This window comes from Oncorhynchus gorbuscha, linkage group LG26 (genome assembly GCF_021184085.1).
Source record: "Oncorhynchus gorbuscha isolate QuinsamMale2020 ecotype Even-year linkage group LG26, OgorEven_v1.0, whole genome shotgun sequence".
NCBI lineage: Eukaryota > Metazoa > Chordata > Actinopteri > Salmoniformes > Salmonidae > Oncorhynchus > Oncorhynchus gorbuscha.
In genome coordinates, this window is record NC_060198.1 from 22606982 (window position 1) to 22623996 (window position 17015).

The window sequence follows — 17015 nt, forward strand, 5'->3', positions numbered from 1 at the left end:
TAGTGCGGTTCTTGTGCATACCCAGCCTCTCACACATTGTGACTCAAAGTTTCTGCCTTGGTCTCTGTGGATGGACTCCGCAGCTCAAAACCTGCTGAACATCCCCGCTGTCAGGGCATCAACAATGGTTTCTGTCTCCTGGTGAGGCAGAGCACAGGCCCATTCACCCGACACACTGTGGCACAGACCCCCTTCCCTGCACACAGCTCTCTGTCACAGCCCTCTCTCCGCTCACAGTGGTGGCTCCGTCTGCAGTACAGGACTGATGAGACATGGGGTTGGAGTGGCATGCCCTTGCACTGTGCACCACTGTGAAGTCGTATGGCTAAAACTCCCCCAACCAGCATTAAAGGCCTCCTCACAGTCCACTGTCCAAGTGAAGGCCTTGTTATTCGGCAGCAGGCGGTTCAGAAAGCAGCAACGCTTGAGAAGCCCCGTACAAACCTCCCGAGGCCAGGCCCAGGAAGCTAATCAGCTGATGCTGGTCGGTGGGGGTGGGCCAGTGTCGGACAGCCCCCACCATGTCCTCCATGGTGCTGATGCCCTCCTTCCCCACTCGGTGGCCCAAGAAGAACACCTATCTCCTGATGAAGTGGCACCTCTTGGGGTGGAGCTTCAGGCCTGTGGCAGCCACCCTCTGCAGTACACGTCGTAGCACCCCTAGGGCTGATTGGAAGGAGCTGCCATGTGCGAGAATGTCGTCGAGTTATACCAGATACTGCTGTCGGGGGATTCCATCCAGCACGCTGTTCATCAAACACTCAAAAGTAGCTGGAGCGTTGCACAGGAAGAAGCACAGGACCTTGAACTGCCAGTGTCCTCTGTTAGTGGAGAATACAGTTTTGTCTCTGGCCTCTGGGGAGAGGGGTACCTGCCAGTAGCCACTGCGGAGGTCTATTGAGGAGAACCAGGAGGACCCCCTAACCAGGTCCAGCGACTCATTGATACGTGGTATGGGGCTTGCACCCCTTCTTAGGAACCATGATGACTGGCGCCGCCCAGGGGCTGTCTAAGGGCTCGATGAAGTCTGCCCGCTGCATCTCGCCTCCTGGTGTGGCAGCGGGATACGGCGGGGACACATCTTGATGGGACAAGCATCACCTGTGTCGATCTCTTGCTGCACCAGATGAGTCTGACCCACTTCTTCCTCACTCAGCGCAAAACTGTCTCTGAATTCAAACAGTAACTGCCACAACTGTTCCTGCTGCTCGGGGTCAAGACCAACACAGTTCCTCACCCATATCTCCCTCACTGCAGACAGTGTCCTCTCCTCTCCCATCTGGGGTAGCTGGGCTGGGGGGGGCGTGGCCCGGGCTCACGGAGGGATGTGTCATGGAGGTAGCTGGGGGAATGTAACACACAGCCGCAGGTGACAGTGGGGCTGGAGAAAAGTCACAGACAGATGTTGGGAAGGGGAGCAGCCATGAGTCTCTGCTGCTTTAAATGTTGTAGTAAAGGGGTTGTTGAGTTGTGTGAATGTGACATTAGGGGGGGCCATGGTGACTGCCCAGTGTGCCCCCATTTAGGTCTCCTGAGATACAAGGTCCCTGCACAACCGCCACCCACACAGGATGACTCATAGTCCTGCCCCCTACTGTCAGGGCATTATTCCTTCCCTTTCATGTGTGCCAGCTCACCTGTGACCGAGTGGAGCTGCACAGTTGTTGGCTCAATCTGAATCCAACCTTGCACAATATACGGCCTCACCAGGGTTACTATGGACCCAGTGTCCACCAGGACAGAGCAGGGCACCCCCTCCACAGTGACAGGGACATGACAAAAGTCCCTAACACAGGTCCGGCCAACCACAACAACAGGCTCCATCCGCCCTCGTCTGCTTCTGGGGGACTTGGATCCTTGCTCCCCCATCTGTGTTGGTGGGATCCTCCTGAAGATGGTGGTGGTTGGGAAAGTGAGCCAGGGGTCCGCACTACCCGGTCTATGAGGACCCTGAGCCGTTTCCCTGAGCTCTGGGGGACATGGGGAAATCCGGCGCAGATGGCCTGGCTGGCCACACCCCCAGCAGACCCTGGGACCAGGGCGTGTGTTTCGTGCCGCCTGTGGCGACACAGCACAAATGAGTTCAGTCATTACAGCCACCCGTGCAGGCTATTCCGGCTCTGGACTGCTCTGCCCCGCAGCCCGCACAGTGGGTCTGTCTCCCTGCACCCCCACCAAAGCCACAGCTGAAGCCCCAGCCCACACGAGCTCCCTCTCCAAAGCCATCTCCATCTGCAATGACTCAGGATGAGCCAGCTGGGTCTGTATGTGCAGCTCTGTAGGAGAAAGCGCCTGGATGAACTGGTGGCTTAGTGGCTCTCCAGGCTTCCTGCGTCTATTACACAGCTCTGAGCGCAGCAGCCCGGGCTGTACACACTGTCCAATGCACCTCCTCAGTGCTCCCAGTAAAGCCCCATAATCACGTCTGTCCTCGGGGCAAATCAATATCAAACAGGACAGAGCTTCATCCGTCAAGCATAAAGCCAACTGCAGTGCCCTTTCTTCATTCAACCACCCCCTAAATGAGTTAACAGTTCAAACTGAGCATGAAAAGCTTCCCAATCCACCCCAACAGAATACTTCTGGGTCTAAACAGATTCGGACGCAGCCGGGAACTGGGTGCCGCCATGTTTGTTTACATCCTGAGCCCCAGATTCCTCTTCCCGCAGCGTCGACGTCACCCCTTCGGTCCGCCCACCAGAATCTTCACGAAGCACAGTCAACGAAGTGCTCATGCCCGCTTCAGCCGACATCATTCTAGCGGTCTCCCTCAAGCGGCCTCTGTGCTCCGATGCCCTGGTGATCTCCTCAGCCAGATCCCCCGACGTCCATGCACATGCACCTCCTTGGCCATAGTCGTCCCCTACCTCCCCCTTCACTTTCGGAATCCATCAAAGCATTTTCAACGCCCGATGTCACGTACGTTAGCTAGCTACGGTAGTCAGCTAGCTAAGTGGCTAACTCTTATCTCGGTTTTTACTTCTGACACCAATGGCTAGATCATACATGAACATTTGTCCAGACCGAGGATTGAGATTACGAATTTATGGTTACTGTTTGGCCATAGCCCACGCCAAATAAATTAAAGCTACCCTATAAAACAACCGTGACATTCTCTTGTGAAGACCAGACGTAAGAGAGAGAACAATGGCTAAACATGGTCTTGACTTGCAATGCTCCATCCCCTTGCTAACCCCCCCATCCAAACACTCCACTACACCATCCACCAGGATGCCCGGCATCAGAACATTTCAGGCATTCCTGTGATTGGCAGATAGCAGGTTGATTGGCAGATAGCAGGTTGATTGGCATGTTGGACCCTGGGTACAGGTAAGTACAACATGACCAACTAATAGCAATACACATTATACACACAGCCTGTGCTGGTCGCTACAAAACATTTGACCCCCCCTCCGTGAAATTAAGGGGAGGATTTTCTCTAAGCCAATCGCTATGCATCAGGGGCTTTTCTTTGGCAGCCCATGATGCATAGCTGCCTGCAGTTGTAAAAATTGTGCAGGACAAATTACAGTCCCCTTTGTTTGATTAATAAGTAACACGTTTTTCTCCCACAGCTCGGAGTAATGTTATCAGCTATATGAGGGCTGCCTGCTTGCCTCCTCCAATCTGACATGCTCTAATTAGTTTTAAACTGCCTGCAGCTTCCCAACTTTGCGTTTTATCCCCGTTTTAGTTTATCAGAATCGTGTTTGGGGTTGTGCTAGGTTTTCAAATCCCTCCAGCGTCTCTACTTCTCTCATTTACATAGTGAAGATTGGATGTCTTCACTGAAGTTTTAAATCTTTGGGGAGAAAATTCCACGTGTGTAGTTTTGTTGTTGGTATGATCGTCATGGAAGGTCGCTGTGAGGTGTTAATCCCTTTATCCCCAGGTACAGGTTTGCTCCTACCTGTAAGCATGTTTTCCACTAGAGTGTTGTCGCGGGTCCATAGACAGCCACACAGATTGTGACTCACCTCTTCTGTGTATATCGCATCTGCTTATTTTCCATGAATCGGAAATATTAGATTATTTTATCATGCTTTCATCTTTATGCACAGGCATTGCAGGAATGAACAAACATCACAGGGGAAAGCCAGCTTCCCGGATTCTCCTCTTCACTGTTGACGTTGAGCCTGGTGTTTTGCGGGTACTATTTAATGAAGCTGCCAGTTGAGGACTTGCGAGGCGTCTGTTTCTCAAACTAGACACTCTAATATACTTATCCTCTTGCTCAGTTGTGCACCGGGGCCTCCCACTCCCCTTTCTATTCTGGTTAGAGACAGTTTGCGCTGTTCTTTGAATGGAGTAGTACACAGCGCTGTATGAGATCTTCAGTTTCTTGGCAATTTCTCACATGGAATAGCCTTCAATTCTCAGAACAAGAATAGACTAACGAGTTTCAGAAAAAAGTCCTTTGTTTCTGGCCATTTTGAGCCTGTAATTGAACCCACAGATGCTGATGCTCCAAATACTCAACTAGTCTAAAGAATGACAGTTTTATTTCTTCTTTAACCAGACAACAGTTTTCAGCTGTGCTAACATAATTGCAAAAGGATTTTCTAGTGATCAATTAGCCTTTTAAAATGATAAACTCGGATTAGCTAACACAACTTGCCATTGGAACACAGGAGTGATGGTTGCTGATAATGGGCCTCTGTACACCTATGTAGATATTCCATTAAAAATGAATACTTTTCATTTAACCAGGCAAGTCAGTTGAGAATAAATTCTTATTTACAATGATGGCCAAAGAACAGCAGGTTAACTGCCTTGTTCAGGGGAATAACAACAGAGCTTTACTTTGTCAGCTCGGGGATTCGATCTAGCAACCTTTAGGTTACTGGTCCAACGCTCTAACCACTAGGATACCTGCCGCCCCAATCAGCCATTTCCAGCTAGAAAAATCTGCCGTTTCCAGCTACAACAGTAATTTACAACATTAACACTGTCTACACTGTATTTCTAGACAAGCTGATGTTAATTTAATGGATAAAAAATGTGCTTTTCTTTCAAAAGCAAGTACATTTCTAAGTGACCCCAAACTTTTGAATGGTAGTGTACATTACTGCATAGTAACTGTAAACCTAGTTTGCACTTTGCACATTTCAAGTATTTGTAAACAAACTTTCAATCAACATTATTTGTGTTATTTTAGGCATTTATAGATTGAGGGGTAGTCTAAACAAACCAATGAGTTTCTACTGTTTAGCACAACTTCATATAAGAGGGATGGAAATGTCAACTGCAGTGGGTAAACATGGTACAACTTTCCAAAATGTACAATGTTCAAACATGAGAAAAGTTAGGGGTTGTTATAATTGAAAACAGCTGGACATGCCCTGGGGCTGTAGCTCCGTTGATGACTGGTGCCATAGTAATGACCTCTGTGACCATGTGTGTGTGGTCGACCCTACTGTCGCCCGGGCCAGTTACCTGTAAGCACTGCTAGGCAGGTTACGGTGGTCATGTCCTGTTCTTTGTTTACCATTCTCGCTCTGTTAGACAGCTGTGACACTACGCTCTTTAACCTCTGTCTTTTTTCTCTTGTCTTTCTCTCCCTTTCATTCCTTTTGTGATACCCTTCTCTGTGTCTGTCTCTCTATCTCCCTCCATCCTTTCTCTGTTGCTCAGGCCTGTTCTGTAACATGTCCATCGATCCCATCGGTACCTGCTGGCCCAAGAGCACCGCAGGGGAGTGGGTGTTACGGCCATGTCCAGAGATGTTCTATGGCGTCAAATACAACACCACCAGTGAGTAGAGCCCCATTGACAATGCTTATTTGTGTGTGTCTGTCAATATCCAAGGTTGTACATTACCAGTCAAAAGTTTGGACACACCTACTCATTCAAAGGTTTTTCTTTATTTTTACTATTTTTAACATTGTACAATAATAGTGAAGTCATCAAAATTATGAAATAACACATATGGAATCAGGTAGTAACCAAAACCAGTTAAACAAATCAAAATATATTTTAGATTCTTTAAAGTAGTCACCCTTTGCCTTGATGACAACTTTGCACACTCTTGGCATTCTCTCAACCAGTTTCACATGGAATGCTTTTCCAACAGTCTTGAAGGAGTTCCCACATATACTGAGCACTTGTTGGCTGCTTTTCTTTCACTCTGCGGTCCTACTCATCCCAAACCATACCAATTCTGTTGAGGTTGGGTGATTGTGGAGGCCAGATCATCTGATGCAGCACTCTCCTTCTTGGTCAAATAGCCCTTACACTGCCTGGAGGTGTGTTGGGTCATTGTCCTGTTGAAAAACAAATGATAGTCCCACTAAGCGCAAACCAGATGGCTTGGCGGATTGCTGCAGAAGGCTGTGGTTTAAATTAGAAAATATTACAAGACAGTGTTACCAGCAAAGCACCCCCACACCTCCTCCTCCATGCTTCACGGTGGGAACCACACATGCGGAGGTCATCCGTTCACCTACTCTGCGTCTCACAAAGTCATGGCTGTTGGAGCCAAAAAAATCTCAAATTTGGAAGACAGATTTCCACCGGTCTAATTGCACCGGTCCATTGCTCGTGTTTCTTGGCCCAAGCAAGTCTCTCCTTATTGGTGTCCTTTAGTAGTAGTTTCTTTGCAGCAATTTGACCATGAAGGCCTGATTCACGCAGTCTCCTCTGAACAGTTGATATTGAGATGTATCTGTTACTAAGACTTTGTGAAGCATTTATTTTGGCTGCAATTTCTGATGTGCAGTTAACTCTAATGAACATATCCTCTGCAGCAGAGGTAACTCTGGGTCTTTCTTTCCTGTGGCGGTCCTCATGAAAGACAGTTTCATCATAGTGCTTGATGGTTTTTGCGACTGCAATCTTCTGGATTGACTGACCTTCATTGTGATGTGGTGTGGTTGGACCCAGGTGCAGAGAAGAGACCAGACGAGAAATCAGTGGTTAAGGATAAACATACATTATTTACTGAGAAACAGCTGCAGGATTACAGTACACTGGAAAAAACCACAAACCCTAAGTCTTGAAAACTCACCCAGGAAACAAATGCACAGCTTAAACAAATCAAGCTTCTGCAAAGGAAACCAGAAAACAACTCTTTTAACAGGGAAATCATAATGAGTAATTGGACGCACCTGTCATTAATGTCTCTAGGACGGTCTCTGCCACCCTCTTGTGAAAGGTGGAACCATGGCATTACCCTCCCTTCTAGTAGCGGATCCATCCGCGGAGCCAGGGCGACCACCACGTAGTTAGTTGAAGTCCTGAAAAGTCCCGGTTCCAAGATGTCCCCGGGCAGGCGCCCACGCCCACGCCCACTCCTGGGGACCGTAGCCCTCACAGTCTACCAGGTACTGCAGGGTGCCTCGGGCCCGAACCAAACCTGACATTCAACAGTCAAGTGCACGTGTTTGGCAGTGTTATGGCAGTGTTATGAGCATATTCCACCCAGACGAGGAACTTGCTCCAGTTGCTGGCCTGAGTGGAGACGAAACAGGGGAATAACTTATCCAGCTCTTGGTTGGCCATTAGACTGTAGGTGGAACCCCGAGGAGAGACTCACCGACGCTCCCAACAGAGAGCAAAATGCCTTCCAATAACGTGCGATGAACTGGGGCCCCACAATCTGAGACAATGTCCTGGGAAAGTCCGTGTTGCTGAAAGACATGGGTAATCACGAGATCAGTGGTCTCCTTCGCTGAGGTCAACTTGGGTAAGGCGATGAAATGGGATCCCTTTGAGAAACGATCGACGACCACCAGGATAGTGGTGCAGTGCCATTGTATTTTATTTGTCCTTTTTTTGTATCATATTTCTCCCCATAGGTCTATTTTTTGTTTTGAATTCACCCGGAGGGAATTGGTAGTGTTTTTAAAAAAAAAATGAAAACCAGTTAGTGATGTAGTCATGGGCACGACAAACAGAAGGGAGTACATTATGTATGCCAATGCTCCACCTTTTAGCAAAATATATATCCGCCTCTGGTTGTGTTTCTTTCAGTAGGTAGGGGATAAGAGGAGGACTGACTGGAAAAAAAACAGCCAGAGTTCTGAATATCCTTTAGTCCTACTTTCAGGCTACACCTTCACAGATTGTTATCTGGATATTGTCAAGGCATCAAAGCGGTACAGAAACAAATGCAATAGAATGATGAGCCATGAATATTAATGCCTATATTCAATTCAATATGATTCGGGCTGTTGGCCATGGGATATTTTATGACGGATCCTGTAAAGGTTTGAGCTCTCATGTTCAGTTGGTTACTAAAGCGGACTGTTCACTAATTTCCCCTGTCATTATCCGTTTTCAGGGAGAAACACACTCAAGAAGTAAACAGAAACTGCAGTAACAGATACCTCTCTCTCTCTCTGAAAAATATTGTGGGAGCCCTCCCAAAAAGCTTGTGAACTTGAAGCTTCAATCTCAGGGCTCAGAGAACCAGTTGGCTTCCACACACAACCCCACACAGCACAGGATAAAACCAATTAAGACCAATGTGTTACTTTCTGCGAGAGCTATGATGGTCTCTCTCTCTCCCTCTCTCTCTCTCGCTCGCTCTCTCACCAACAACAAAATCTGTTTTATTAATTTACGAAGTAAGATTTAGTAAACTCTTGAGACATCAATGTGGATAGTTTAAGTAGTCAATTTTCTTTTTCACGTTGCTCCCATTCCAACAATAATCAACTATCAGAAACAAGCTTATCCTCCTTTTCTCAGAGGGTCAATGTGTGCTTCTCTGACAATGATCAGTAGAGTGAAATTAATACTAGTGTTGTGTGGATGCACCCATTAAATAAACGAAAGTCTTCTGATTCTGTAGATAAAAAATGTTCATGATTTTTTAATTGCTGGAGTAAGTGCTTAGGCATGTGTATGTGATATTCCCTCTAGCAATTAGTCACTACCCATTAAAGACGAGTGACGATGGCAAAGTGGAGGCCACACAAAACTACCCGCAGTACCACTATAGGACCAATTACTCTTGCTCTGTCCTCTTAGGCCCTAGGAAATTGACGAAAAGCCATGTTAACTATTTAATACACCACTCTAGAAGGCTACATTACAATATGAGAAACACAGCACTCTAGAAGGCTACATTATAATATGAGCAACACACCACTCTAGAAGATTACATTAGATTTAGAGAAACACACCACTTTAGAAGATTACATTATAATATGAGAAACACACCACTCTAGAAGGTTACATTAAAATATAAAAAACACCACTCTAGAAGGTTACATTACAATATGAGAAACACACCACTCTAGAAGATTACATTACATTTTGAGAAACACACCACTTTAGAAGATAACATTATAATATGAGAAACACACCACTCTAGAAGGCTGCATTACAATATGAGAAACACACCACTCTAGAATGTTACATTAAAAGATGAGAAACACACCACTCTAGAAGATTACATTAGATTTAGAGAAACACACCACTTTAGAAGATTACATTATAATATGAGAAACACACCACTCTAGAAGGTTACATTAAAATATAAGAAACACACCACTCTAGAAGGTTACATTACAATATGAGAAACACACCACTCTAGAAGATTACATTACATTTTAAGAAACACACCACTTTAGAAGATAACATTATAATATGAGAAACACACCACTCTAGAAGGCTGCATTACAATATGAGAAACACACCACTCTAGAATGTTACATTAAAAGATGAGAAACACACCACTCTAAAAGGTTACATTACAATATAAGAAACACACCACTCTAGAAGGTTACATTACAACATGAGAAACAAACCACTCTAGAAGGCTACATTACAATATGAGAAACACACCACTCTAGAAGACTACATTACAATATGAGAAACACACCACTCTAGAAGGTTACATTACAATATAAGAAACACACCGCTCTAGAAGGCTACATTACAATATGATGAACAGCAAAGTGGTAATCCATCTGTCACAACCTGACCTAAGGTGTGATTTATTGCATGATCTGAGGTATCCTATATATCCTATTCAGTGATTTCATTTCTCTAGTCCTTCACTTTCATTGTAGAAATTTTAAGAATAATATAGTAGAGAGAATGATTTATTTCAGCTTTTTCTTTTTCATCACATTCCCAGTGGGTCAGAGGTTTACATACACTCAATTAGTATTTGGTAGAATTGCCTTTAAATTGTTTAACTTGGGTCAAGCGTTTCGGGTAGACTTCCACAAGCTTCCCACAATAAGTTTTGTGAATTCTGGCCCATTTCTCCTGACAGCTGGTGTAACTGAGTCAGGTTTGTAGGCCTCCTTGCTCACCCACGCTTTCTCAGTTTTGCCCACACATTTTCTATAGGATTGAGGTCAGGGCTTTGTGATGGCCAATCCAATACCTTGACTTTGTTGTCCTTGCCACAAATTTGGAAGTATGCTTGGGGTCATTGTCCATTTGGAAGACCCATTTGCAACCAAGCTTCAACTTCCCCACTGATGTCCTGAGATGTTGCGTCAATATATCCACATAGTTTTCATCCCTCATGATGCCATCTATTTTGTGAAGTGCACCAGTCCATCCTGCAGAAAAGCACCACCACAACATGATGCTGCCACCCCAGTGCTTCACAGTTGGGATGGTGCCCTTCGGCTTGTCATTATGGCCAAACAGTTCTATTTTTGTTTCATCAGACCAGAGGACATTTCTCCAAAAAGTACGATCTTTGTCCCCATGTGCAGTTGCAAACCGTAGTCTGGCTTTTTTATGGCAGTTTTGGAGCAGTGGCTTCTTCCTTGATAAACAGCCTTTCAGGTTATGTTGATATAGGACTCATTTTACTGTGGATATAGATACTTTTGTACCTGTTTCCTCCAGCATCTTCACAAGGTCCTTTGCTGTTGTTCTGGGATTGATTTGCACTTTTTGCATCAAAGTACGTTCATCTCTAGGAGACAGAACGCGTCTCCTTCCTGAGCGGTATGACGGCTGTGTGGTCCCATGGTGTTTATACTTGCTTACTATTGTTTGTACAGATGAACGTGGTACCTTCAGGTGTTTGGAAATTGCTCCCAAGGATGAACCAGACTTGTGGAGGTCTACAAATGTTTCTCCAAACGATTTGTGATATAATTTCCCAGTGCATTATCAAAACGATGAACTATCTCCCGAGGGAATCAATGTTGGTCAGAAGCCAGCGCAAACACCATCGAGCTCCTCCAGTGGTATAGTCAGATGATCAGAGCAGAATTGATTACAATTGATTTGAAGGAAAGGACTTTGATCTCTAAAAATGGAGCAATTATCCCAGTCTATTCCTCATCCAGAAGTTCTCAGTGGAAATGGGTCCCCCCACCCCTGACACAGATGTGAATTTATGAAATTTCCTGACAAGAATAGAACGATGATGAACTGCTGGGAGCTGCTTCTCTGTCATTTTAAATGGTCCCAAACCACACTTTAGCTGATATATTAGATGAGCAAAGGTAGATATCTGGACACATGCAATGGTCTGGTCCTGTTTTGTAATATTATCTACACACTGTCAAACATCTGTTAAAAGGGACATTTCACCCCAAAATCAGAGTTAGTCAGAACTCAAAAGTGTACTAATTGTCCCAGGCTGTTTTGTAACTAAAAAGTTGATAATTGAGTGTGCGTTTAAAAAGCCTTAGTGGTGGTTTGTCTTTAAATGAGCCATGTGTAAGGGGTGCGTACTGGCGGCAGAGAAGTCAGATGCAGGAGAGCAAAAACTGTGTTTCCAACAGCGCAGTTTAATAGTAGAAACCCACCGGAAACCAGAACCATCAATAAATGGGTACAAAACCCGACGCACACCAGACATAACAAGCACTACCGGACAAGGACATGGGGGGAACAGAGGGTTAAATACACAACATGTAATTGATTGAATTGAAACCAGGTGTGTGGGAAGACAAGACAAAACAAAAATGAAAGGTGGATCGGCGATGGCTAGAAGACCGGTGATGTCGACCGCCGAACGTCGCCCGAACAAGGAGAGGGACCGACTTCGGAGGAAGTCGTGGCACCATGGCAGTTCTGGAAGCACACCAGTAATCTCAATCTTTGTTGCAGAAACGTAAGAATATCAACCTCCAGTTCCACAAAATTGTAACCACACACTCAATATTTATTGATGCTCATCAATGCTCATGAACACTGTAATTACAAGTTGATAAATGCCTTGATTACCCATCAGTGTCATCGTAAATCAAATTACTTTAACTAAATGATGATTCATGTTTAGTTACTTAGAATCATTCTCCTGCCAATTTACATCACCATCTTCTATTAACTAATCGATCCATGGGTCTGCCTTCAGCCCAGCACTTTGTCAGGACCGTGTGTGTGTGTGTGTGTGTGTGTGTGTGTGTGTGTGTGTGTGTGTGTGTGTGTGTGTGTGTGTGTGTGTGTGTGTGTGTGTGTGTGTGTGTGTGTGTGTGTGTGTGCGTGCGTGCGTGCGTGTGTGTGTGTGTGTGTGCGTGCGTGTGCGTGCGTGTGTGCGTGCGTGCGTGTGAAAAATTACAGAGTTCTTTCATGGTTTGACAGGACCAATTAAGGAAGCCCTTGGCTTTTATATGTCTAATCAATACAACTACCAAGTATAGGTAGCATTAGAGGCAGAAACGAGTGGAAAGAGAGGGAGAAAATGGAAATGAGGGGAAATGGTGTGATCTAAATCACCTCAACCTCCAAGCAGGGAGGACTAGGAGGAAAAGGACAATAATAGTCCAGAAAGGATTCAAGTCAAGACTCCAGTAGAGTGATGGATATAAATTGGAAAGAAAGAGGTGGAAAGATGTCATCTCCTGGACTCTCTCTTCCCCCCAGTCTCACAGGTCTCTTCTATAACATGTCCATCAACACATGTCCATTTGGCCTACAGCGATGCCTATAGTCTGTCTGTCTCTGTCTCTCTCCTCTCTCACACACACCCTCTCTCCCTGTATTTCCCCCTTGTTATATCGGCACAGTCAGTAGAGTCAGTTCTCCAACCTTGTACACCACCACCGCCACCCCTGAACGACTCAGCCTAACTCTCCAGTCACTGCTCTGTTGCATTCCACCTCTACATCCTGTCCAGAAACACTGTCTGGCCCCAATCTGCTCAGGCTTTACAGAAGCTGTTTTGGGCCCTTCCTTAGTCCCTCTGGTCCAAGCTAGAGTGATCGACTAGCACAGTACTAGTCACATTACCGTCGGTGTCCAATGGAGCTTACACCTGTTAGGAGACAAACAGTTGGGAGGGAAGAGCTGAGACAACTGAATGCCAAAGTCCTTGACTTACCGTCCAATTGCTTCTCTCTTGGCTCAGTGTACTCGTCATTATGGATAACCCAAGCGTGGATGATAGAAGGGTACAGGCCAGCCTGAAGCTGAAGAACTTTGGCAGAAAGTTTGGCAGAACGTTTCCTTCATACATGGTGCTGTATCATCATTTCAGAGCTGTGATTGTCTTACCAGATAGGTTAGATTGGTATTATCGTTTCACACCGCTTTAGATGTTTCATCCCATACCTTAAGGGAACATTTTGACATTTGCTGTATGGTTAGTGAGAAAGTCCATATTGCAAATGTACGGTCCCTTACTAGACGTCCGAAAACGTTTGTAAAATTTGCGGATGGCGTCGGGCCGAGTGGCAGGACCGGACCTACCAGAAAGTCATCAAATGAACTTTGTCGGACATTCGGTTTCCGTTTTATAAAAGAATCTAATTTTGGTCATTTTTCTGCTGTCCCAGAAAATCCCACAAGAGGGCATAAGCAATCATATTGCTATTGGACAAAACATCACGAATCACGACGGGGCCTTATTTCGAAAACTGAAAATATTTCGAAGCCGAAACTTGGTGAGCGTAGGTTTGGCATAATGGGCAGTTGGCCCCGAACAAGATGGCGTCTAGGCCTCAACGGTTTTTGAGTTATGGCAATTTCTCTGGGATTAAAGGTCCAAAATGAAAATAGAGAAATTATTTTTCCTCTTCACGTCAAAGTCAAGGAGCCTCCGGTGTCAATAAAAAAAGAACCAGCCATTTATCTATCGTCATTTAAGAGAAATCGTACAATGACAGATTGGTGATATTCAAACGGTTACAGATCCAGTTGCAGGGTGTTCATACGAATATTTTTAAAGTGTGCTGCGGAGCTCTGCGAGATTTCTGTGATTTTCTATGATTTTCTGAAATAACACACACTCACTAAACCCTCCGTAAATAACTCAGTTCTTAACGTAAAGACTTAAAACTCAGGATTCTGTAAAGGCATACCCCAGTCAGGATATGAGTTTATTTATAGCTTCCTGTGCCAACCGGAAGTGCCTTAAATGGTGTCACAGTTGCAGTTTCCAAGGGTTAAAAAGGTCAGATCTTTTCAAAACTTCATATGTGTGATTAGGCAACCCCCATAAACTGTAAGTCAGTCATTTCTCCCAACAGATGTCAAAGAAAAGCTCTCTGTCACACACACACACACACAGAAACACACACACAGCAAGGATGGAGTGACAGTGCGGTGCTTAAAGACACACAGAGCCTGCAATGGCATTTCCATATTCTCTAGGCCATGCCGAGTTCAACGAGATATCCCGCTTGACCGTAGCTCGCTCGGTCTAAGCGCAGCGACCATTGGAAAAGTAGGCCCAAAATGAAGCCCTAAATGTAATTTGTTTTGGGTGACAGTGAGAGAACTGTTAGGGTGAGAAGCACAATTCGGCTTCAGGTACGTTCCTAAGGTCCTCCCGATCTGTGCAAGCCTAACCTTGACCGTGTGGCATTAACCCTTTAACAGTTAAAAGAAGGTATTTACATCAAACAGTTTGCATTGACTTCTCTCCCCATAGGAATACATTGCCTGCACCTCTTAATTCAACCTGAAGCCTATGTGGGTTATGAATGCCTTATGAACCTGTCTTCTATGACAGTCCATCAGACCACTATGAGGTCTACATGTGTCGATTCTAAGCTTTCTGGAGCAACCGGAGTGGTTAAAATCACCCTAAAAGTGTATATCCATACCCTGCCTGCAGTTTGATAGACATAGTGCATTCAACCCTGTGTAAATCAGTCAATTCTTAACGTAAGGACTTAAAACTCAGGATTCTGTAAAAGCATACCCCAATGAGGATATGTGTTGACTTATAGCTTCCTGTGCCAACCGGAAGTGCCATAATTGGTGTCTCAGGGGCTGTTTCATGGGGTTAAAAAAGTCAGATCTTTCCAAAACTTCATATATGTGATTAGGCAACCCCCATGAACTGTAAATCAGTCATTTGTCCCATAAAATTTTAAAGGAAAACTAAATCACACACACACACAGCTTGGAAGTAGGGACCCATTGGGGTGCGTAGAGACATACTGTAACGGCGTTCGTCAGTTGAAGGAGAAGCGGACCAAAATGCAGCGTGGTGGTTACTCATGTTCTTTAATGAAGAATCGACGATACATGAAATAACTATAATATACAAAAAACAACAAACAAAACGCGAAACCTATTACAGCCTATCTGGTGAACACTAACACAGAGACAGGAACAATCACCCACGAAAACACTCACAGAATATGGCTGCCTAAATATGGTTCCCAATCAGAGACAACGAGAATCACCTGACTCTGATTGAGAACCACCTCAGACAGCCATAGACTACGTCGACGCCCCACAAAACCCCAAGACAAAAAACACACCACAATAACCCATGTCACACCCTGGCATGATCAAATATATATAGAAAACACAAAATACTAAGACCAAGGCCTGACACATACACTGCCTGCATTAGTTAACCTTGTTGGAACTTTTAAAGATCCGTCAGACCTAGAGTTCCGAAACTTTAGAATCCTGTTCTAGCCCTCAGGTCGATAGTGCATGGTGAGATGCATTCCTCTAGAAGGTTCACAGACCGAAAAACAGCCTCATACATTTGCAATGACTTCAATTCATTTTTGCATCACGAAAATGACGACATTTAGAAATATCCCAGAGTCGCAAGACTAGGTGCATTGCGACCATCTCGGCCCATATAGACAGACCCCAATGTTTCTGTCCGATAGCTCATTCAAGGACCCCGTAGCAAGTCATGGAAAAAAAGTTGATTTTCTGCACCAATTAGGGTTTTGCTCGGACATCAAATGACCGATCAGAGCTGAAACTTGGGATTCGGGGTCGCCTCAGCTAGGCCTACACATAACATAAGAAATGGACCCGCAGCTAGAATGTAACTACGTGTTTTATGTTTTTTTTATGGTTTGAACCGAAGGCGTTGTGAATTTTGGGCCAGCTCTGAAGTATGTGATAGTTGGCTACTAAACGAGTTGGAAAAAGTGGGTTTGGTGTCAGCTTGTATCAGTTTGGTGTCAGAATGATATCTAATTGACTGATGGACGGTGATTTGCTGGTGACTCTTGTCCATTTGCAATATGTTTAAACAGTGAGGTACCATCACCAAAGTGACACTCTGGCCAGTCAATTTTGCATTTCTGCAGGATTTTTGAACATGTCAAAAAACTTATGGTAAATGCCCATTGAACCATATTACAAATGCAGGTGCACTTGCAATATGATTCAACAGTAAAAAAAACATCACAAAATGGACATGATGAAGTCAACACAACGAACGATGGAAAGGAGCAACTATCACTGCCAGGCCATCCTGTGTTCATCAGGCCAGTCAATTTTGCGTTTCTGCAGGATTTTTGAGCATGTCAAATTTCTTATGGTAAATGCCGATTGAACCGTATTGCAAATGCACGTGCACTTGCAATATGATTCAACAGTGAAAAAACATCACCAAATGGACATGATGAAGTCAACACAACGAGCGATGGAAAGGAGAAACTATCACTGCCAGGCCATCCTGTGTTCATCAGGCCAGTCAATTTTGCATTTCTGCAGGATTTTTGAGCATGTCAAATTTCTTATGGTAAATGACAATTGAACCATATTGCAAATGCACGTGCACTTGAAATATGATTCAACAGTGAAAAAACATCACCAAATGGACATGATGAAGTCAACACAACGAGCGTTGGAAAGGAGCAACTATCACTGCCAGGCCATCC

The 17015-nt window shown here is 44.9% G+C and overlaps 1 protein-coding gene across 1 annotated transcript in view; it reads left to right on the top strand.

The window, feature by feature from the left end:
* LOC124016118 (corticotropin-releasing factor receptor 1-like) overlaps positions 1–17015 on the top strand; it is a 157058-nt gene that overhangs the window by 67464 nt on the left and 72579 nt on the right. Inside the window, exon 4 of the mRNA XM_046331648.1 lies at positions 5635–5754. Coding sequence (XP_046187604.1) covers positions 5635–5754 — 120 coding nt within the window. The remainder of the gene's footprint in view (positions 1–5634; positions 5755–17015) is intronic.